Raw genomic sequence first — 17,006 nt, 5'->3', positions numbered from 1 at the left:
ATGATTCAGATAGTTTCCAACTGACTTTTACAGTTTATTTCAACAATGGGCAATAATGCCACTGTCCCAGTTTAAGGTCTCAGAAGCATGTTTAACCCTGTCACATTCTTAATATAGCAGGGCCAAGTCAGTGGTCTGTAATTCAGTTGTTCAAGTTGGTTGTTGTCTCCTGTATCTATTTTTCTTTATATCACTTTTTGCATAAATCAGGTTGTTTGATTTCTCTTTTGAATTGCTTATTATTTGGTCAAACTTTAAAGCTTAATATAAATATAGGATTTTGCTCCTTGTTGAAGGCATTCTCAATTGTTTGTCTCTGGTTGATAGTTGTCTCTTTAACAATCATATAGAAACCGGGGAAATGTAAGGTTGTCTTGATTTGAGGCAAATGAACAATAAAATTAGTTTAACTGAATCTATAACTCTCTGCAGATAAAAATTGTCGGCTAGCAAACACAGAACTTCAAAATAGTTCAATTGCATCTCAAAAATATGCTGTAAGTAACATCATGCTATGATAAAGATAACAAACCACAAAGCCAGAAAAATAATAGCAGTGAAATCGTCTTATAAAGCTATAAAGATGTGAAAATTAAAAAAATACCTGGTTTTATCATATCTCATAGGCCTACAAACAGGTTATATTACTTATTGCTGTAAACAACACAAATCAATATACAACTTATTTAATTACAATTATTATAGCAAGACATGGATTGTTCTTGACAAAATCATTTTTATAAATTTTAAATAATATACATTTTTCAAATATACAAAATAAATATTACTTAAACTTGCACAAGGAAAAGGAAGAGATTATTCATGACAGTGGTGTAGAAATTGGGATACATTACAATACGAAAAACTCCATAATAAGCAATTGAAAACTATATATGTTTATACAAAAAATACAATTATAAATTATATATGTATATACAAAAACAAAAATTAAAAATTTAATGCATAAATCTAGAATTAAAAAAAAATCTTTCAACTTTAAGGTCAATGGTCTACATTAATATTACATATAAAATAATATGAATTCAATTGCCAGATATCAAAAACCTAAGTTGGATTACAGAACAACTTACGCATAGACCATTCTTCCTTCCCCATGCCTCATATTTCCCTGATAACCTCCATCATACTGTGTTAATGGGGTTCTCATTACACCATAGCCTAAAATAAAAGTAGATAGTGTTCATATGACACAGATTCTCTTTCTTAGCTGTTAAAGAGAACAAAACGCAGGAATATATTTTGTTTCAGATATTGTAATGTAAAGACTTTGTGACTATACTTAGGAATTCTAGATTCAATACAATTTATGTTTGGTCCATAAACTACAACATGGACCTAAGAAAACCTCATCTTTTTTCTTAAATCGAACTATGAAGTAAATGTAACACAATACAAAACCTTGAATTTAAATACTAGCATCAATTATATAATTGATAATGTAAAAAAATAATTTGGCACACTTCTAGTTTAAGATTTTAAACATACCATTTTTTCTATTGTGCACAAAGTTTCCTTCATATTCCGAGCTGTCAGGGAATTCCATGATTCCTCTCCCATGCATTTCACCTTTTAAAAATTGGCCTTTGTATTTACATTTTGTTTCTGAAAAAAACTTAAATCCTGTGCCAGTAATCTCCCCTTGGTTAAATTGTCCTTCATAATATGTTCCATCTTTTAACAGTAATTTACCAAACCCTAAAAAAACAATATACATGTATACATATACACAAAATAATCAGTATAGTTTAGAGCTTGACATTAGCTACACAAGTTTGCACATTATTTTTTGTTCCTTTTTTTAAATAAATTAGGCCTTTAGTTTTCTTGTTTGAATTGTTTTACATTGTCATTTTAGAGCCTTCTATAGCTGACAATGCAGTATGGGATTTGCTATTTGTTGGAGGCTGTACAGTGACCTATAATTGTTAATTTCTGTGTCATTTTGGTCTCTTGTGGACAGTTGTCTCATTGGCAATCAATGAGACAACACATCTTCTTTTTTATACATACTGAGATGTCATGTTTGTTTTACTGTTCATTCTTGAATTTAATGTTAATAGATCAATGTTTTTTACAACAGACATTATATGAAGTTAACATTAAAATGAAAATCCATGAAAATTAGGTCATGGTTATACTTTTTAAGAAAACTGTGTAACCTCAAAAATATTTTACCTTACCTTGACCTTATTATCATGATTCATTGGTCAACTTCATGAAAATGAGGCCAAGGTAAGGTGAAACCTGTCAGATTATGGAGTGGGGATAAAACTACAAAAGGAATATTTAACAATCTCTATTTGTTTCACACATTAATATAAGGGAATACTAAGTGACACAATTAATATTTACCATGCTTCTTTCCTTTCACCCATTCTCCTTCATATTTAAAATATTGGTTTTCAAACACATATACACCATGTCCTGGAAAAAAACAAACAAATTGATTTAACTTTAAAGGCAAAGATCAAATCTAAAAAGCAGAAGTAAAATAATGAAAAATTGTGTCAATCTGTGCACATGAGATTCCTTCAATTATTCAACACACCCCTCTTCTGGTTAGGGTAAAGGATAGTTTAGTATAGCTTAATATAATAAGACCCCTAAAGTAAAAGAAGACAAGTCTTTTAGATCAAGGTTTCAATCAAGGAAACATATAAAAATTAACCTTGTTAATGATTATGAAAATGATGTCAAGGTTATTTCAACCCTGCCAGATATGTAAACTGTTTATCAATGTTCATTACTTTTTAGATCTATCTTTGTACTTAGATCTAAAAAAAAAATTCAAACAAATAAATTATTTCTTTTTTTAAATCACTTCTGTAAATTCAGTAATTATTTTGATGCTTTTACAAAAATTTATGATGCAAAATATTTGACAGTACAAATTGTATCAAGTTTCATTAATGAAAATTCACATTCATCTAATATCAATAACCATTTAGTACCTTATTAACCAATCAAAATACATATTTAATAAAAAAGAGAAGAGGATTGACTTATATTATAACAAGACCTTTTTTTTAAATCAGAAAAAAAAATATTTAAATTTACAAAAAGTTCGTTTAAAGGAGGGTCATTCTTGTTTTTCATTTATTGAAGTAAGGTGCCATAGATACATTTCCCTCAATAACACTTCAAATTAAAGAATTAACTATGTAAGAAAATAGTTCTGCATCTTAATGTCAATTGGACATGCATGATTAGCTTACAAGTGCTATTTCTTTGTTATTTGATTGACAATTAAGCATGTTATTCAATCTTTTAAAGGTGATATATAACATTTTCACAAGTATACAGTACCTTAATTCTTAATCCTGAATTATTTAGAAATGAATACCTAATTATAACATATTTGATAATACACTTATATGTAATATTTATAAAGGGGGATTACTCATTTTTGACATTGTTTCTTATCATGTATTAAAATTTTGCATTAGAATCTTAGGAAGTTATGATTTATCAAACACATATGAAATTATTGCCATTCAACATACATCATCATGTTTTATTGGTGATAGACATATTAACAATTTAAGGGTTCATCTTAGGGTAGATCAGTATCCTCTTATAAAATGTAGGTCACTTTGACCTATATTTATGAATTTACTATTTTAACTCTGATGAATGGATCCATCTTGATTATTACAGCCAGTGCAATATATAGAAGCTTCCTTTTAAAGTAGCTGTAAAGTAGTCTGACATACAATCTCTTCATAAAATTCAAATAGTCATGTAACTTTGAAGATGCAATGAGCAAGAATTTGTGTCTATAAGACAGTCACACTATCACATTTCAATATTGAGGGAACCTCTAAATTAGGGTCAAAGTCCAAATAACGTACTCATTCAAATGAACATGAGCACGAGGTTTCAAGCTGATATGACCAAAAGTTTGTGGAAAACTACCATAACCAAAACAGTTTCAATCATTCAAAATATCAAAGACCAATGATTTAAGCGAGTTTTAACAATATTGTAAACAGAAATAATTCCTCAAAAAATAACATCAATTTTGTTTTTTTTGTAGAGAATTAAATTTTTCTTACCTGTCCCAAGTTTGGGAAATGGATTAACACTAAATGGTTTCCTTTCAGAATTTACTCTCTTAATTTTCTTGGTATGAATTTTAGGTAAGACATATTCATCCACACTAAGTTTGCGTAATATAAGCGTAGGTTGTTGATTAGATGACATATTCATAAGTGCATCATGATTACGGTAAAGTGCTAGAACTGATGTCATTGTGGAATTAATGTAAGACCAACGTTAAACCATTGCACACATTTCCACAGACGACACAGTGGCGCGAAGCAAACAAAATATATTAATATCTATGTATATCCTAACTTCTGATCAGCTTAGTCTTGTTCAATGCAGTGAAAAAAAGAATTACCACAAAACCTAATTCATAATCCAAAATTAAATCTAATAATGTCCTATACAACAAGCACTGATTTAAAAATTTAATAAAATATATAAGTCATGTTCTATATCCAATGCATGTGTACTTTTATCTATAACAGTTTTTATTTTATATTAATATTCGTGTTGAAAAAGTATTTAATTTCTTTGGCAGTAATGATATATGGTTCACAGGTACATAGTGAAATATAATAAAGTCCATATTTGTAATCAAATGAGGATTTAACTAGGATATGGGAGTAGGTAATGGGGCTCCATAATATTAGTAATATAATCAAAGATCCATATTTTTGATATTCTTGGATTTTGAAGACACTTGAAACTGTTAAAACTGAAGACAAAAAAATTACACATTGAGAATGGAAATGAGGAATGGGTCAAAGAAACAACAACCTGACCATAGAGCAGATAACAGCTGAAGGTCACCAATGGGTTAAAGCTTGTTGTCTGTTCAAAGTATTTCTTAAATATTTTTTTATAAATATCTTTCCATTGAAAACTCAGCCTATTTCCCATTGGAAAAAATATTTTTTTTATTGAAATAAACATGAAATTAATCTTAATGATTTAAATCACTCTTTTATATATTTAAAAAAAAAAAAAAAAAAAAAAAAAATCATTCAAATTATCAAATAACTAAAAAACATTTCAAGATAATGTTTAGGTGGAGTCATGAAATTTGCATTAACTTTTGAATAACAAGAGCAAAGTGACTCAATAGTTATACATGCAAGTTAACAATTTTTATAATAAAATGTATGAGTCTAAATTAGGACTTTTTGTTATATTAGAACCTCCATCATCTAATTGACATGTTAATATGTTAACCTTCTCCTAATGAGCCTCTGAACTGTTGAAAGTTTAATCAGGTATTATGATAATATTGACTAAATTATGCTAACCTTTGTGATCATTCTTATTTCTATATGAAAGACATTTAATCTTTTTCAACACTTTTGTCCCCTTTACAAATGATTTTCCTCTTATCGCAGAGTAATTAATACAAGATATTAAACACTGCAGTACTTACATTACAAGTTTTGCCATTTAAATCATAACAACGATATTGACTTATTGTGATTCAGGTCAATAATATTGCCTTTTCCCGTCATTTTTGAACAACGGGATAAGATGAAGATTTATACTTATATTATAAAATATTGATCTTTAAAATAATGAAGTCATCTGACTTTCTCTATAAAGTAAACACATAAACAATAACATTAAAATGATTTTACAAACTTTGAATACACAAAAAGTTGATGACATTATACTAAGAGTCTTAAAACGTTCTTATAATAAATTCAAAAAGCTTTTAGTGAATCTAATTCTAACACTAGATAAATATTCATATACATGTATTTAAATTACAGAACAAGGATGAGTGCATTATTACTGTAAAGCCAAGTTGGAACCCTGCTACAAACCTGAAAAGAATGATAAACCTGGCCATTGTGTTTAAGAGAACATAAGTATTTGTTAGAAAAATATAACTTATTTACATCAAGCTTACATCCAAATTTCAGGAAGCTCTGGTTCATAATTCCTTAGGAAAGTATGACACAAATTTCCTGTGACAGAGGGAGGAACAAACTGAAAAACTATGGGGAAAGTAAGGACAAAGTGCAACCAGAAAAACCCCTCCTTTCAAGTAAGGGTATAAAAATGTGTAAAAAATGTGTATAAACGGCATTAACTGCTATCTGTAACCAATAAATATTTCAGTCATGTGACTAATTTGTAGATCCTGTAATGCTGATCATTTTTTGCTTTTAAATTTTCTGTTGATCTATTAGAGATATAAAATAGTTTTCAACATAAAGGCCAAAAACATTAAAATGGGAAAAAATAGTTTTCCAAATAAAGGCCAAAAACATTAAAATGGGAAAGTTTTCCAAAAAAAGGCCAAAAACATTAAAATGGAAAAATTAGTTTTCCAAATAAAGGCCAAAAACATTAAAATGTGAAAAAGTGTCTTTAAAAGGGCTATAACTCCAATGATCAGTAAACTTAAATGGCTTAAGACATATTACCTAGATCTTTCAATGCTGCACATGTTGACAGACAACATACAGCCAAAAGAAATGAGTTAAAAGCATGTTTTAGGGGCAATAACTCCTGTGATGAGTCATTTTACAATTTTAGTTTATACTGATGACAGGCAGCTGATCTTTATGAGATTCTCAGATTTTTTATCTCAGATTTTCATAATCTAACCAATTTTCAAGATATTAGACCATTTCTTACCCCTCTATATTATACAACCATATAATAGTTATAATAAAAGTGAGTACCTATTTTTCACAGCTCTTTTATCGTATCAAGCCATTGAAGTCAGAAATTAAATGAAATCAATACAATTGTCATGTTCCTTTCATATATTATATCTAAACTTAAATTAACTTGGGTCATCATGACCAATAGTAAGTCTTGGATACCAACTACATATGTTATGGATAAAAGTATTATTTGATCAGATTTTTAAACATTATTATTTCAAGCAACAAGCTTGTATCAAAGATTTAAACCGATTGTTCTTTTGGTTAATAATAAATTCACTGGAAGTAATCCTTTTCTCCAATAAATATGCCATATCATATGCACTTAGTATATGTACTGAAAGAGCATGCACCTACACTACTAGTTTAGCATTCGACTATGGAATATCATGCAGCATGTAATTATATTTGTCCCAATATGATACGGTTTCATCATTATTTATGGGATACTTAAATTTTTGCAGATTTAGTGAGGAGAGGCACATCATGTTTTTGAGTTCCATGACCTTCAGTTGTATAGATAGGAAAAAAAGACGGAACAATGATATTAAATGTCATAGGAACTCTTAAAGGTTTGTTAAACAGAGGAATATAAACCATAAAAATAACTGAATCATTGTAGATTCTTTAACATGTTTAAAACTATCAGCAAATTTACTAGAATACAAACTACAAAAAATGGAATTTTACCAGCAAACAGATATTTGGCAGAAGAGATTAGGTTAGTTAATAACAATGAGGATAAAGGCAAACTCAGTGTGAAAGCTATTTCAATTTTTGGTAGGTACTTAGTATGGTCAAACAATGTTTATGTTTTTAAATATCTACCCAATAATAGTAAAGGATTAACACTCTTGGATTTCGGTATAAATAAATATGAGGCCCCTTGAAAATTTCGGAATTACATAAAAGTTTTTACCTATGAAAGCCTTATTATAACCCCACCCACCCCTACCAATAATTATGGAGTGCCTTTTGACCCCAACTAATCCTACAATTAATCCTGCACATAAAGGTTCTTAAACAGAGACTAAAATGAATTACTCTCAGATCTGTTCATTGTGTCTTTTTGTGTCGGAATGTATAAGTACCCGTCCACGTCCACTTATATTTTTTTCCATCTGATGAGTTAAGCCTTTTTCAACTGATTTTTATTTCGTTCTTATGTCGTACTGTTATACCACTGTCCCAGGTTAGGGGGAGGGTTGGGATCCCGCTAACATGTTTAACCCCGCCACATTATTTATGTATGTGCCTGTCCCGAGTCAGGAGCCTGTATATTCAGTGGTTGTCATTTGTTTATGTGTTACTTATTTGTTTTTCGTTCATTTTTTTACATAAATAAGGCCGTTAGTTACTTGTTTGAATTGTTTTACATTGTCTTATCGGGGCCTTTTATAGCTGACTATGTGGTATGGGCTTTGCTCATTGTTGAAGGCCATACAGTGACCTATAGTTGTTAATGTCTGTGTCATTTTGGTCTTTTGTGGATAGTTGTCTCATTGGCAATCATACCACATCTTCTTTTTTATGTTATTCATCACATTTTAGTATAAGTGAATTCGAAAGAACAACTATCTTAACTTGTATTTTTTTTTCATTCAACAACAGTGTGACAGTCTTGTGTATAGTTGTGAATGACAATGGATGTACAATATGAGATATATTGAGGCAAGAATTTACTGCTGTAAATTCAGAAATTATTGTGTGCATTTATTATTGTGATTTCGTCAATTTAGACTTAAATGTGATTTTCATTTTTACGATTTTGAGAAAAATCCTGTTTAATTCATATAAAAAATTTCAAATGCGAATTTAAATTATTGCGTTGACAACTCTGTCTCATTTTTCACAATAACAAAAACCTTGCAATAATTTCTGAATTTACAGTATATTTTGCATAACTAAATGCCCCAAGGAGTAAATAGTCTTTCAGGGGTCATAATTCCTATAAAGATTATATACTGATGATATTGATCATGTTGACTTTAAATATTAGTAAATCTTGCAACGCTGAATTTTTTTTTGTGTTTGCAGTTTATAATCTATCTACTAAAGTTTGCAAAAACATAAAAATAGATAAAAAAATTCATAAATAAACTGTTATATTAGAGATATGTCTCGCCTTTTTGTAATTTCATCTTAAACTTATCTTACCACAAACTAATACATGTAAACGAAGCAAAAGTTTCGATAGACCATGACTGAAAGATCGGGGCCAAATATTCTCCATAAAATTGAGATGTGCTATTGCCTAACAACTGAATACCAATTACTGTGGATTCATTATTATTCGTTGGATACCAATTTTCGTGGATTTCGTGGGTACCGGGAAACCACGAATTTAAATATTCAACGAATTGCAAATTTTCTAAAGGAATATATACATACTTTGTCAAAACCACTAAATTAAATATCCATGAATATGCAAGTTTTCCTCAAACCAAAAAAATAAATGAATCCACAGTAACATTAGCTTACCACTCACGGTTCCCTTTTGAACTGACCAAATCACAAACTAAAACATGAAAACTTCATCAAATTTAAGAAGTCAATTGACTGTGACTAAGGGAGCGGGGCCAAATAATCTTTATTGAAATGCCAACCCCGCAGGAAACAGCATACCTATGTCTCACTTTTTGACTCTGTCAAGGCAAGACAAAAATAGTCTTTGAAGGGCAATAACTTCTATAAAGAATCCAATGATGATTTCAGCTATGTTGACTTATTTGTTAATCTTTTCAATTTGACTCCAATTTGTTATTATCTATTTGTGTATATATAGGTTCTGCAAAAAAACACTAGAATGGGTAACATAAGTCTTTCAGGGGCAACATCTCCAATAAGGTGACAAGTGAATATTTCCTCAGTTTGAAAAAAATAGAGATCTGGTCTGGTGTTCAGCTTTGCAGTAAACATTTGCTTTTTATTTTCTCTATAAAAAAGGGTAAAATTGTCTTTTAAGGGCAATAACTCCTATAAGGACTCCCATGTTGATTTGGAGTATATCGACTTTTTTGTACATCTTATCTTGCTGATAATGTTTGCTTGCTACATGTATTTACAGTTTCTTTCTATCTACGACAGTTTCTATACTGTGTGAATACAAAACTGGGTTAAAAAAAATCAAGGGCAAAAACTACTTTATCAATGGACAATTGACAATTTCAACCGTTTTTACTTATTTGTACATTTTATCCTGCTTATTCTTTCAGATGGTTACAGTTTCAGCCAAAATAAACCCCATACACAGCCTCTTTTACTGTTAATAACACCTTCAAATAGTCTATTTCCAGTCTAATTTGTAGAAAAAAAGCCATAGGAAATATTCATCGTTTAAGAACATTAACTCCTGTAAACAGTAATCTCATTTGTAGATCTATTCATGCTGGTCATTTTTGCCTGTATATTTATACTCTATTAATTTTACTAAGATGATAGCAGAAATTAAAAAAAAAAGAAGATATAGATCATCATTAAACGGGAATAACTAGGTATAAGTACATGTAGATGTCTGACAGTTATGGTCAAAATGACAAGCAGGTAGATCATTAATTCTTTAGATTCTATGGACAATGAAAAATATTTTCATTTAACCCCTATGTTTTACTTTTAGCAATAGTGGCCAATTTGCTTGGTACGCAGGATCATCTTGTGTAAACCTGAATTCACATATCAATACAACAATACAGCCATGAAAAGACAGTAAATTAATTTAAATGGTGAATTTGCCTAAAGGTGTAATACCACCATTGATTTTCCCCTATTAGTCTTTGTTAAATTTGCACTTTTCAAAAAAATGTGCAGAATTTATCTTTGTTTCAATATAGAAATACTTGGCATGAGTAAAGTTTTATCCTGTCCAGTACTATAGAAAAAAATTCACATAACATTTCATTGCATATAAGAAAATAACCATCATTGGAAGTTAACCAATCAAATGTCTCCCCTTATTTTATCTGTATACAAGGTTTAGTCACCATGTAACCTCAAGATTACAAAATTTTCTATAGAAATCCCAAATAAAAAATAATGGTGTGTTTGAAATACCCAACTGCCCAAGACATATTTTTATGACACAGAAATATTTTTACTGCAATAAAATGTAGGATTAATTACCTACAACTGTCAAATTCAAGGGAATATTTTTTTAGACCTACTTTCGTATACAACCTGATGTGACGTACCATGATTTGGTGGTATTACACCTAAAATTCTAAAAATTCCACACAATGAATAAAAAGACTGATGCTAAGAAATAATAAAGAGAACAAGGCACAAAAAAGTATTTACAAATGAGTCATTTTATGTTTACCTTATTACAAAAAATGTATTACTGACAAATAAAATTGTTTTGGGTAATGTGTGTTCTAAAATAATTGAGATTAACTGATCATGAAATGTCCTATTCTTTTTGCTAAGATTATAAATGTATGTAAATAACAGTTACTTTAATTCATTTCAATGATGACTTCTAAGAAGGTTTCATAGAACTATGTCACACAAGGTTTTGTACTTTACCAAACATTGAAAAACATGAAAAATAAAAGAACATCTTTTTAATGAAACAAGACTCTTGTTTCAAAGCTATTAATACAGTAAACAAATTGATATTAATACCACAAAGTACCAGACTCAACAATTTGCAATAAAAGTAAAAATATCCATTTTTTTCTATTTATGCAAAAATTACAACAGGATAGATTTCACCTTCAAAAACCTTTGAATTTTACAGAATGTCCTAAAATCACAACAATTAAACTGATGTAAGTGTTTATTTTCCCTGCATGGTGATTTACATATTGTTTATAGCATGTACATTTTTTACAGCCATTACTTGATATCACAGATCTGCCTGCAAAATGAACAAGAGAAAGGTTTCACAATCTCTGGTCAAATGTCAACATTTTATCTGGCTCTTTGTGAAATTGTCATTTGAACAGAATTTGAAAAAGATCTACATATTCTAGTTGTTATGACTGCTAGCTGCATTAAATATTCCAAAATGTTTTAGAAATTTGAATTGACCTGAAAAACACATTTCATCTCATTACTGTCTACATGTAGACAATCGACCAAATATGTAGTCATTTTGCAAAATTTGTTGGGCTGACAAACTGAAGAACAAAGTAGGAGTACAAAATATATACTTCACTAATCCTCTCATATCATGTGGTAATTTGTGAACAGAATAAAAACAAAATACATAAAAGTTGAGTTTATTAATTGAATGCTTATTTACACATCTATTACAAAATAAAAATCCATCTATCATGTTGCAAGCTCTACAAAAATCATATGTAAGTAAGTTAGTATGAAAAAAAGCACAAAAACTTTGATGGGAAGTAAAATTTAGTGGTGAACTCTGAATCCAACGAAGTATTTGTACTGATAAATTTTTGAAAAGAATCAAACAAAAAAAGGACTGTTACAGTTTGGTTTGTCATTAGCAGACATAGAAAATTTAAACAGGACAACCTCAAATGTACAGACCTACATCAATCATCATGTAGCACTGGTGTACTACTAGTAAACAGAAGAACAGACCCATGTCTTTTATAATTACAAAATGTATAGACACTGGAGAACAACTTAAATGTTGTTTTCTTTTCTAGCGTGGCTTTGTTCGTATATATATATATGTTTATAGATTATTGTTGGTGATCTCAACAAGATTGATTTTCTCACTCGAGCCAAGTTGAGATGTCTGATGATCAATATTGATAATCTGTTTATTGTTATTTTATCTATGACGATACATGTATTGTTAATTTCATTTACAACAAGCATGTGTGCCCTTGTTTTTTAGCAATAGTTTCTTTCATACATTGTATCACTCTACTCCACTGAGAAAGGAAATTATCAGTCAGTTAATCAAAGGAAAATTTTGCAAAATAGCGATAAAAATGCATACATGTACAAAAATGTATATACAATGTATACAAATAGTAAATCAATAAAAAACAAACATCTTTGCATATTTCCTGTGTTTTATTCTACATTTGCCTACACTATATATATATGCTAATCAAGAATTACATCTCATCAACAAAATCTTAAATAATCAGATAAAAAAAATAGGCAAAATATTTATTATTTATTTTACCAACATACATTTGTAGTAGATTTTACTATTTTCAAAATTTCAAAAGTTATCATTGAATTCATTCAAGAATTACCATCTAGGTTAATTTGTAAAATGAATGGATAAAATGTTTTTTTGTCAAAAGTAAAAATAAACTTATTTCAGAGAAAAAACAATGTAAAGGGAAACAACTCTTAACTATTAATTGGTAAGATTTTCTCATTTATTGGAGGCTAGCTACTTACAAGTGTATAATTCCACCTTCGTTTGACTCAATGCATTATTACAGATTATACCTGCATTAAAAGGTTTTTAAAAACTAAAATTACAATTAAATCTCATAATAATTTGTCACAGCAGGCCTAGGGTAATCTGTCTTTCACTGAGATCAATCAACCGGTAAAGATTAGCTGTCATTTCTATTATCCATTAACCCTTTAATTGTAAACACAACAAATAGTTTATCAAAACATAAACTTACACAATCATTTCAATGAGTAGTTTACTAAAACAAGAACACTTATCACATGTATAAAGAATGAACCATAATCAGTTTATTCTTACGTTTTCATATGATTTGGTCACAATTCCAAAAATTGGAATACGATTAAAAAAAAACAATGAAAAAAGAAAGAGCAATTTTAAATAATTCTTAAATCTTTGGTAATAATCAACTTACCAAGCTCGAATCACATATAAATGCATCCAAAAATAAGCAAAAGATCAAAGGAGTAGGTCCGGTAAGGGCCTATTTTGGCCTCAAATTTCAGATTCATCTTACGAAAGATTTTGGACACTTTTTAAACACTTGTCTATTTCAATTGATTTGATTAGTTAATGTGAAAATTTTAACTGATTTAGTCATTAAAAACGCTCCGATTTAAGCTTAAATATGAGAAATCTATCAAATATGCTCAAAAACGTCACTTTTCAGATGTTTTTTTGTCAAAAATGAAAGTGGCCGCATCCGTGTTCATCCTCAATCTTTATATATGTTATCTATTATCATCAAATACAACTTACATTTCAATATTATGAATGAACACGTATGCAGCCACTTTCATTTAAGACAGAAACCGTCTAACATTTAACTAAAATGCTAAAATTATGAAGATTTCGGTAATTTAGCATGACTTAATGATGCTAGTACGGATAAATGTGCATTGTATTGTCAACAACAGCCCATATTTATGTAGCAGAAGCATTCTACTTTCCAGTAAATAGCTAAAAGATTACATTTTCACGATTTTGTAAAACTGCAATATTTTGGGGCCAAAAAGGGGTCTTAATGAACCTACTCCTTAATTATCTCTTTTATTTTGGATTCAAAGACCAAATTAAGTGACTAATGTTAGACAGCTATGTTGATTTGTTAATAATTGTTATCATTGAATTCATTACCTTTATACTTTTGCCTTATGGATGAATATTCAATAACAATAATTCAAGCTTGTGCTAAAAACCCTGATCACTGGATATATAGTTGGGAATCTGCGAAACTTGGCAGCTGGCCCAAGAATATACCACACTTGAACTTAACTTATTATGGGAACAGTATATCTAACAATGATATGTGGATATAAGTATGTTCCTGATAAGTGTATTGATGTCATACAACAATCAAATTTTTTATCATTGTCTATTGTAGTCAAAATAGTTATGACGTCTGGATGCCCCAGAAAAAAATTAAATTTAAATAGCCTTGCCAGATGTCATTATTGTTTGGACAGAAGCAAGTTTACTTGTACCATACACCTTATCGCTAATCCCGACTGACCCGGCCGCTTGAACTTTTGATGCCTACAACAATAACTTTTTCATTGCTACTTCATCTATTTTGTTTTATGACGTCTTTATTTTACAGGAACCTGTGTGATATCCAGTAATGGTGAACAAATAGCGATAAGGTGTATTGTAAACTTGTACTATGTAATAAACCTACTTAATAAAAATTATATACATTTTACAGACTTTTAAAAGAGGTATTGAGTGAATTCAAAATATATATACATCATTAAACGCCATTTAAATAAGTTGGTACGAGTTTGCAGTGGTACAAGTTTGCATTGGTACAAGTTCTTTTTTAGTGGTACGACTTGACATTGGTACTATAGTCGCCGTCAGCTGAAATTCGTAGCGGTTATCGGTAAAAATAATCTAAACTATCAATCGCGTTCACTCGAGATATAGTTTTTCACATTCCATTCATAAATCGCATAAAGAAAAACCACTACTGACCTACCTTTTAAGTGATCACACTGTAATAATCCTGACCTTCACTTTTTCATAGACGATTTTGAATGGTGGAATCAGTCATTGTTTTTACCGGAAGTGTTTCCGTGGAGTTCAGTTTCATAAAATTTGCATAAAGCGCGGGAAACCTTATCACATCAATGAAAGGAACATTTCAGGAATCTGCGTACAGTGACGAATGTCATATGTAAACAAATGATCCTCATAGAAACGAAGATGGCGGAATTACAATGGAAAATATTCTGGAAAATGTGCAGGTCAGGATTATTACAGTGTGATCACTTAAAAGGTAGGTCAGTAGTGGTTTTTCTTTATGCGATTTATGAATGGAATATGAAAAACTATATCTTGAGTGAACGCGATTGATAGTTTAGATTATTTTTACCGATAACCGCTACGAATTTCAGCTGACGGCGACTATAGTTTACAATGGTATGTGATAACTATAATTCCTTCTGTCTATTGTGACTTCAAAATGTTACTGGAATATTTGTGATGTCTAGTATTGGCAGACAATTTATAGGGATAAAGTGTATATAAATGTAGAGTACAAGGTAAAACATATTTTACAAACCAAGCAAAATAACAATTTAAGGGGTAGATCAAATAGTCAGGTGCTTAGTAGTCTTAGCTTACATGAATCCAATTTAAAAATAATGCAAATCATCTGTGCAGAACAATCAAATATATATATATGAATAAACGTAATTATGGTCACAATGATTGGCAAAAGTTTTTTTTATTATGAATATGATATGTAAACGATGACTATTTAACGGTCTCACTAATTAGCGACAACAAGAATTTTAGCGACAACAAGCGTCAACAAGCGACAAGAAGCGACAACAAGAATTATTTTAGCGACAACAAGCGACAAGAAACTATTTAGCGACAAGAAAACTTTTTTTTTTTTATTAAAATTAATTATTGCAATAAATATTAAAAGAATATGCAAAAGAAAATAATTTTAGCGACAAGAAAGTTAAAATTGATAGAAAAAAATAAAACATTATTTACATAATATTTTATCATCTATTATGAATAACAGCCAGTATTACGTTTAATTATTGTATTATGAGATTACTTTTCCTTGTGTTTTAGAACATATTATTTATCTTATAATTTGTTTTTTTAAAACTCTTTTAAGAGTTTTAAATTAATAAAATTCACAAAGAAATAAAGTTGCAAGAAAGTCTTGTCAATGGCGCACTTTATGGACATGGAGACTTTGAGCTAAGCTCCTCAGTAAACCATTTTCAATGCACAATAGCTCTATGGCAGATTAGATCGGAGAAAGAAAAGGCATGCACGTAAACCTTGCCAACGGAAACGTATTAAAAATGCTAAAATTACAACTTCAAAAAGGGCAAAAATACAGTGAACCTTAGTTTCATTTCTTCGTCTATCTATATAATAAAACATTTCAATTAGACATATCTGCACGTATATTTAAAAAAAAAACATTTAATACAAATTTCTTTATATCTAATAAAAAAAAATGTTTTCTTGTCGCTAAATAGTCTTCTTGTCGCTTGTTGTCGCTAAAATAATTCTTGTTGTCGCTTCTTGTCGCTTGTTGACGCTTGTTGTCGCTTCTTGACGCTTGTTGTCGCTAATTAGTGAGACCCCTATTTAAAAATTAAAGCCTATGACGGGCCATGTCGAGTATGAAAAGTGTTGGTACGTTTAACCAAACAAATAGACAAATATAAGTCGATAAGCTGTATCAACAAACCATTTCTGAGTGCTTTGTGCTTTTCTCCAAAATATGTATGACTTCTAAAAAGTGCTCGCGCTGGTGGTACTTGTGTCGCCATGTTGTTTTCTTTGACAACACTACTCGGAATCCAATCGTCATCGCCTGACTGTAAGAAGGATCCAAGTACGTTCCGAGAAACTTAAAGTGGTATATCTAAATACCGTGTAATAATAAAAAT

The 17,006-nt window shown here is 29.8% G+C and overlaps 1 protein-coding gene across 26 annotated transcripts in view; it reads right to left on the bottom strand.

Moving 5' to 3' along the window:
• The window catches only part of LOC139525374 (MORN repeat-containing protein 1-like), a 42,195-nt gene extending 25,252 nt beyond the window's left edge, over positions 1-16,943 (bottom strand). For 19 of the 26 annotated variants that reach the window (XM_071320648.1, XM_071320647.1, XM_071320652.1 and 16 more), the window contains exons 1-5: positions 4,077-4,369; positions 2,374-2,445; positions 1,507-1,716; positions 1,092-1,179; positions 605-628 (exon numbers count right to left, since the gene is read on the bottom strand). In XM_071320648.1, the coding sequence (XP_071176749.1) occupies positions 605-628; positions 1,092-1,179; positions 1,507-1,716; positions 2,374-2,445; positions 4,077-4,272 (590 nt within the window). In that variant the 5' untranslated portion in view covers positions 4,273-4,369. Of the gene's footprint in view, positions 1-604; positions 629-1,091; positions 1,180-1,506; positions 1,717-2,373; positions 2,446-4,076; positions 4,370-16,804 lie in introns of those variants that run through there. The other 7 variants (XM_071320665.1, XM_071320670.1, XM_071320671.1 and 4 more) reach the window with 3 other exon arrangements.
• Positions 16,944-17,006: the final 63 nt, after the last annotated feature.

The sequence above is a fragment of the Mytilus edulis genome, chromosome 5 (assembly GCF_963676685.1).
Source record: "Mytilus edulis chromosome 5, xbMytEdul2.2, whole genome shotgun sequence".
In the NCBI taxonomy this organism is placed as follows: domain Eukaryota; kingdom Metazoa; phylum Mollusca; class Bivalvia; order Mytilida; family Mytilidae; genus Mytilus; species Mytilus edulis.
Note: the sequence above shows the minus strand (reverse complement) of the source record. Positions and strands in the feature narration are given on the sequence as shown.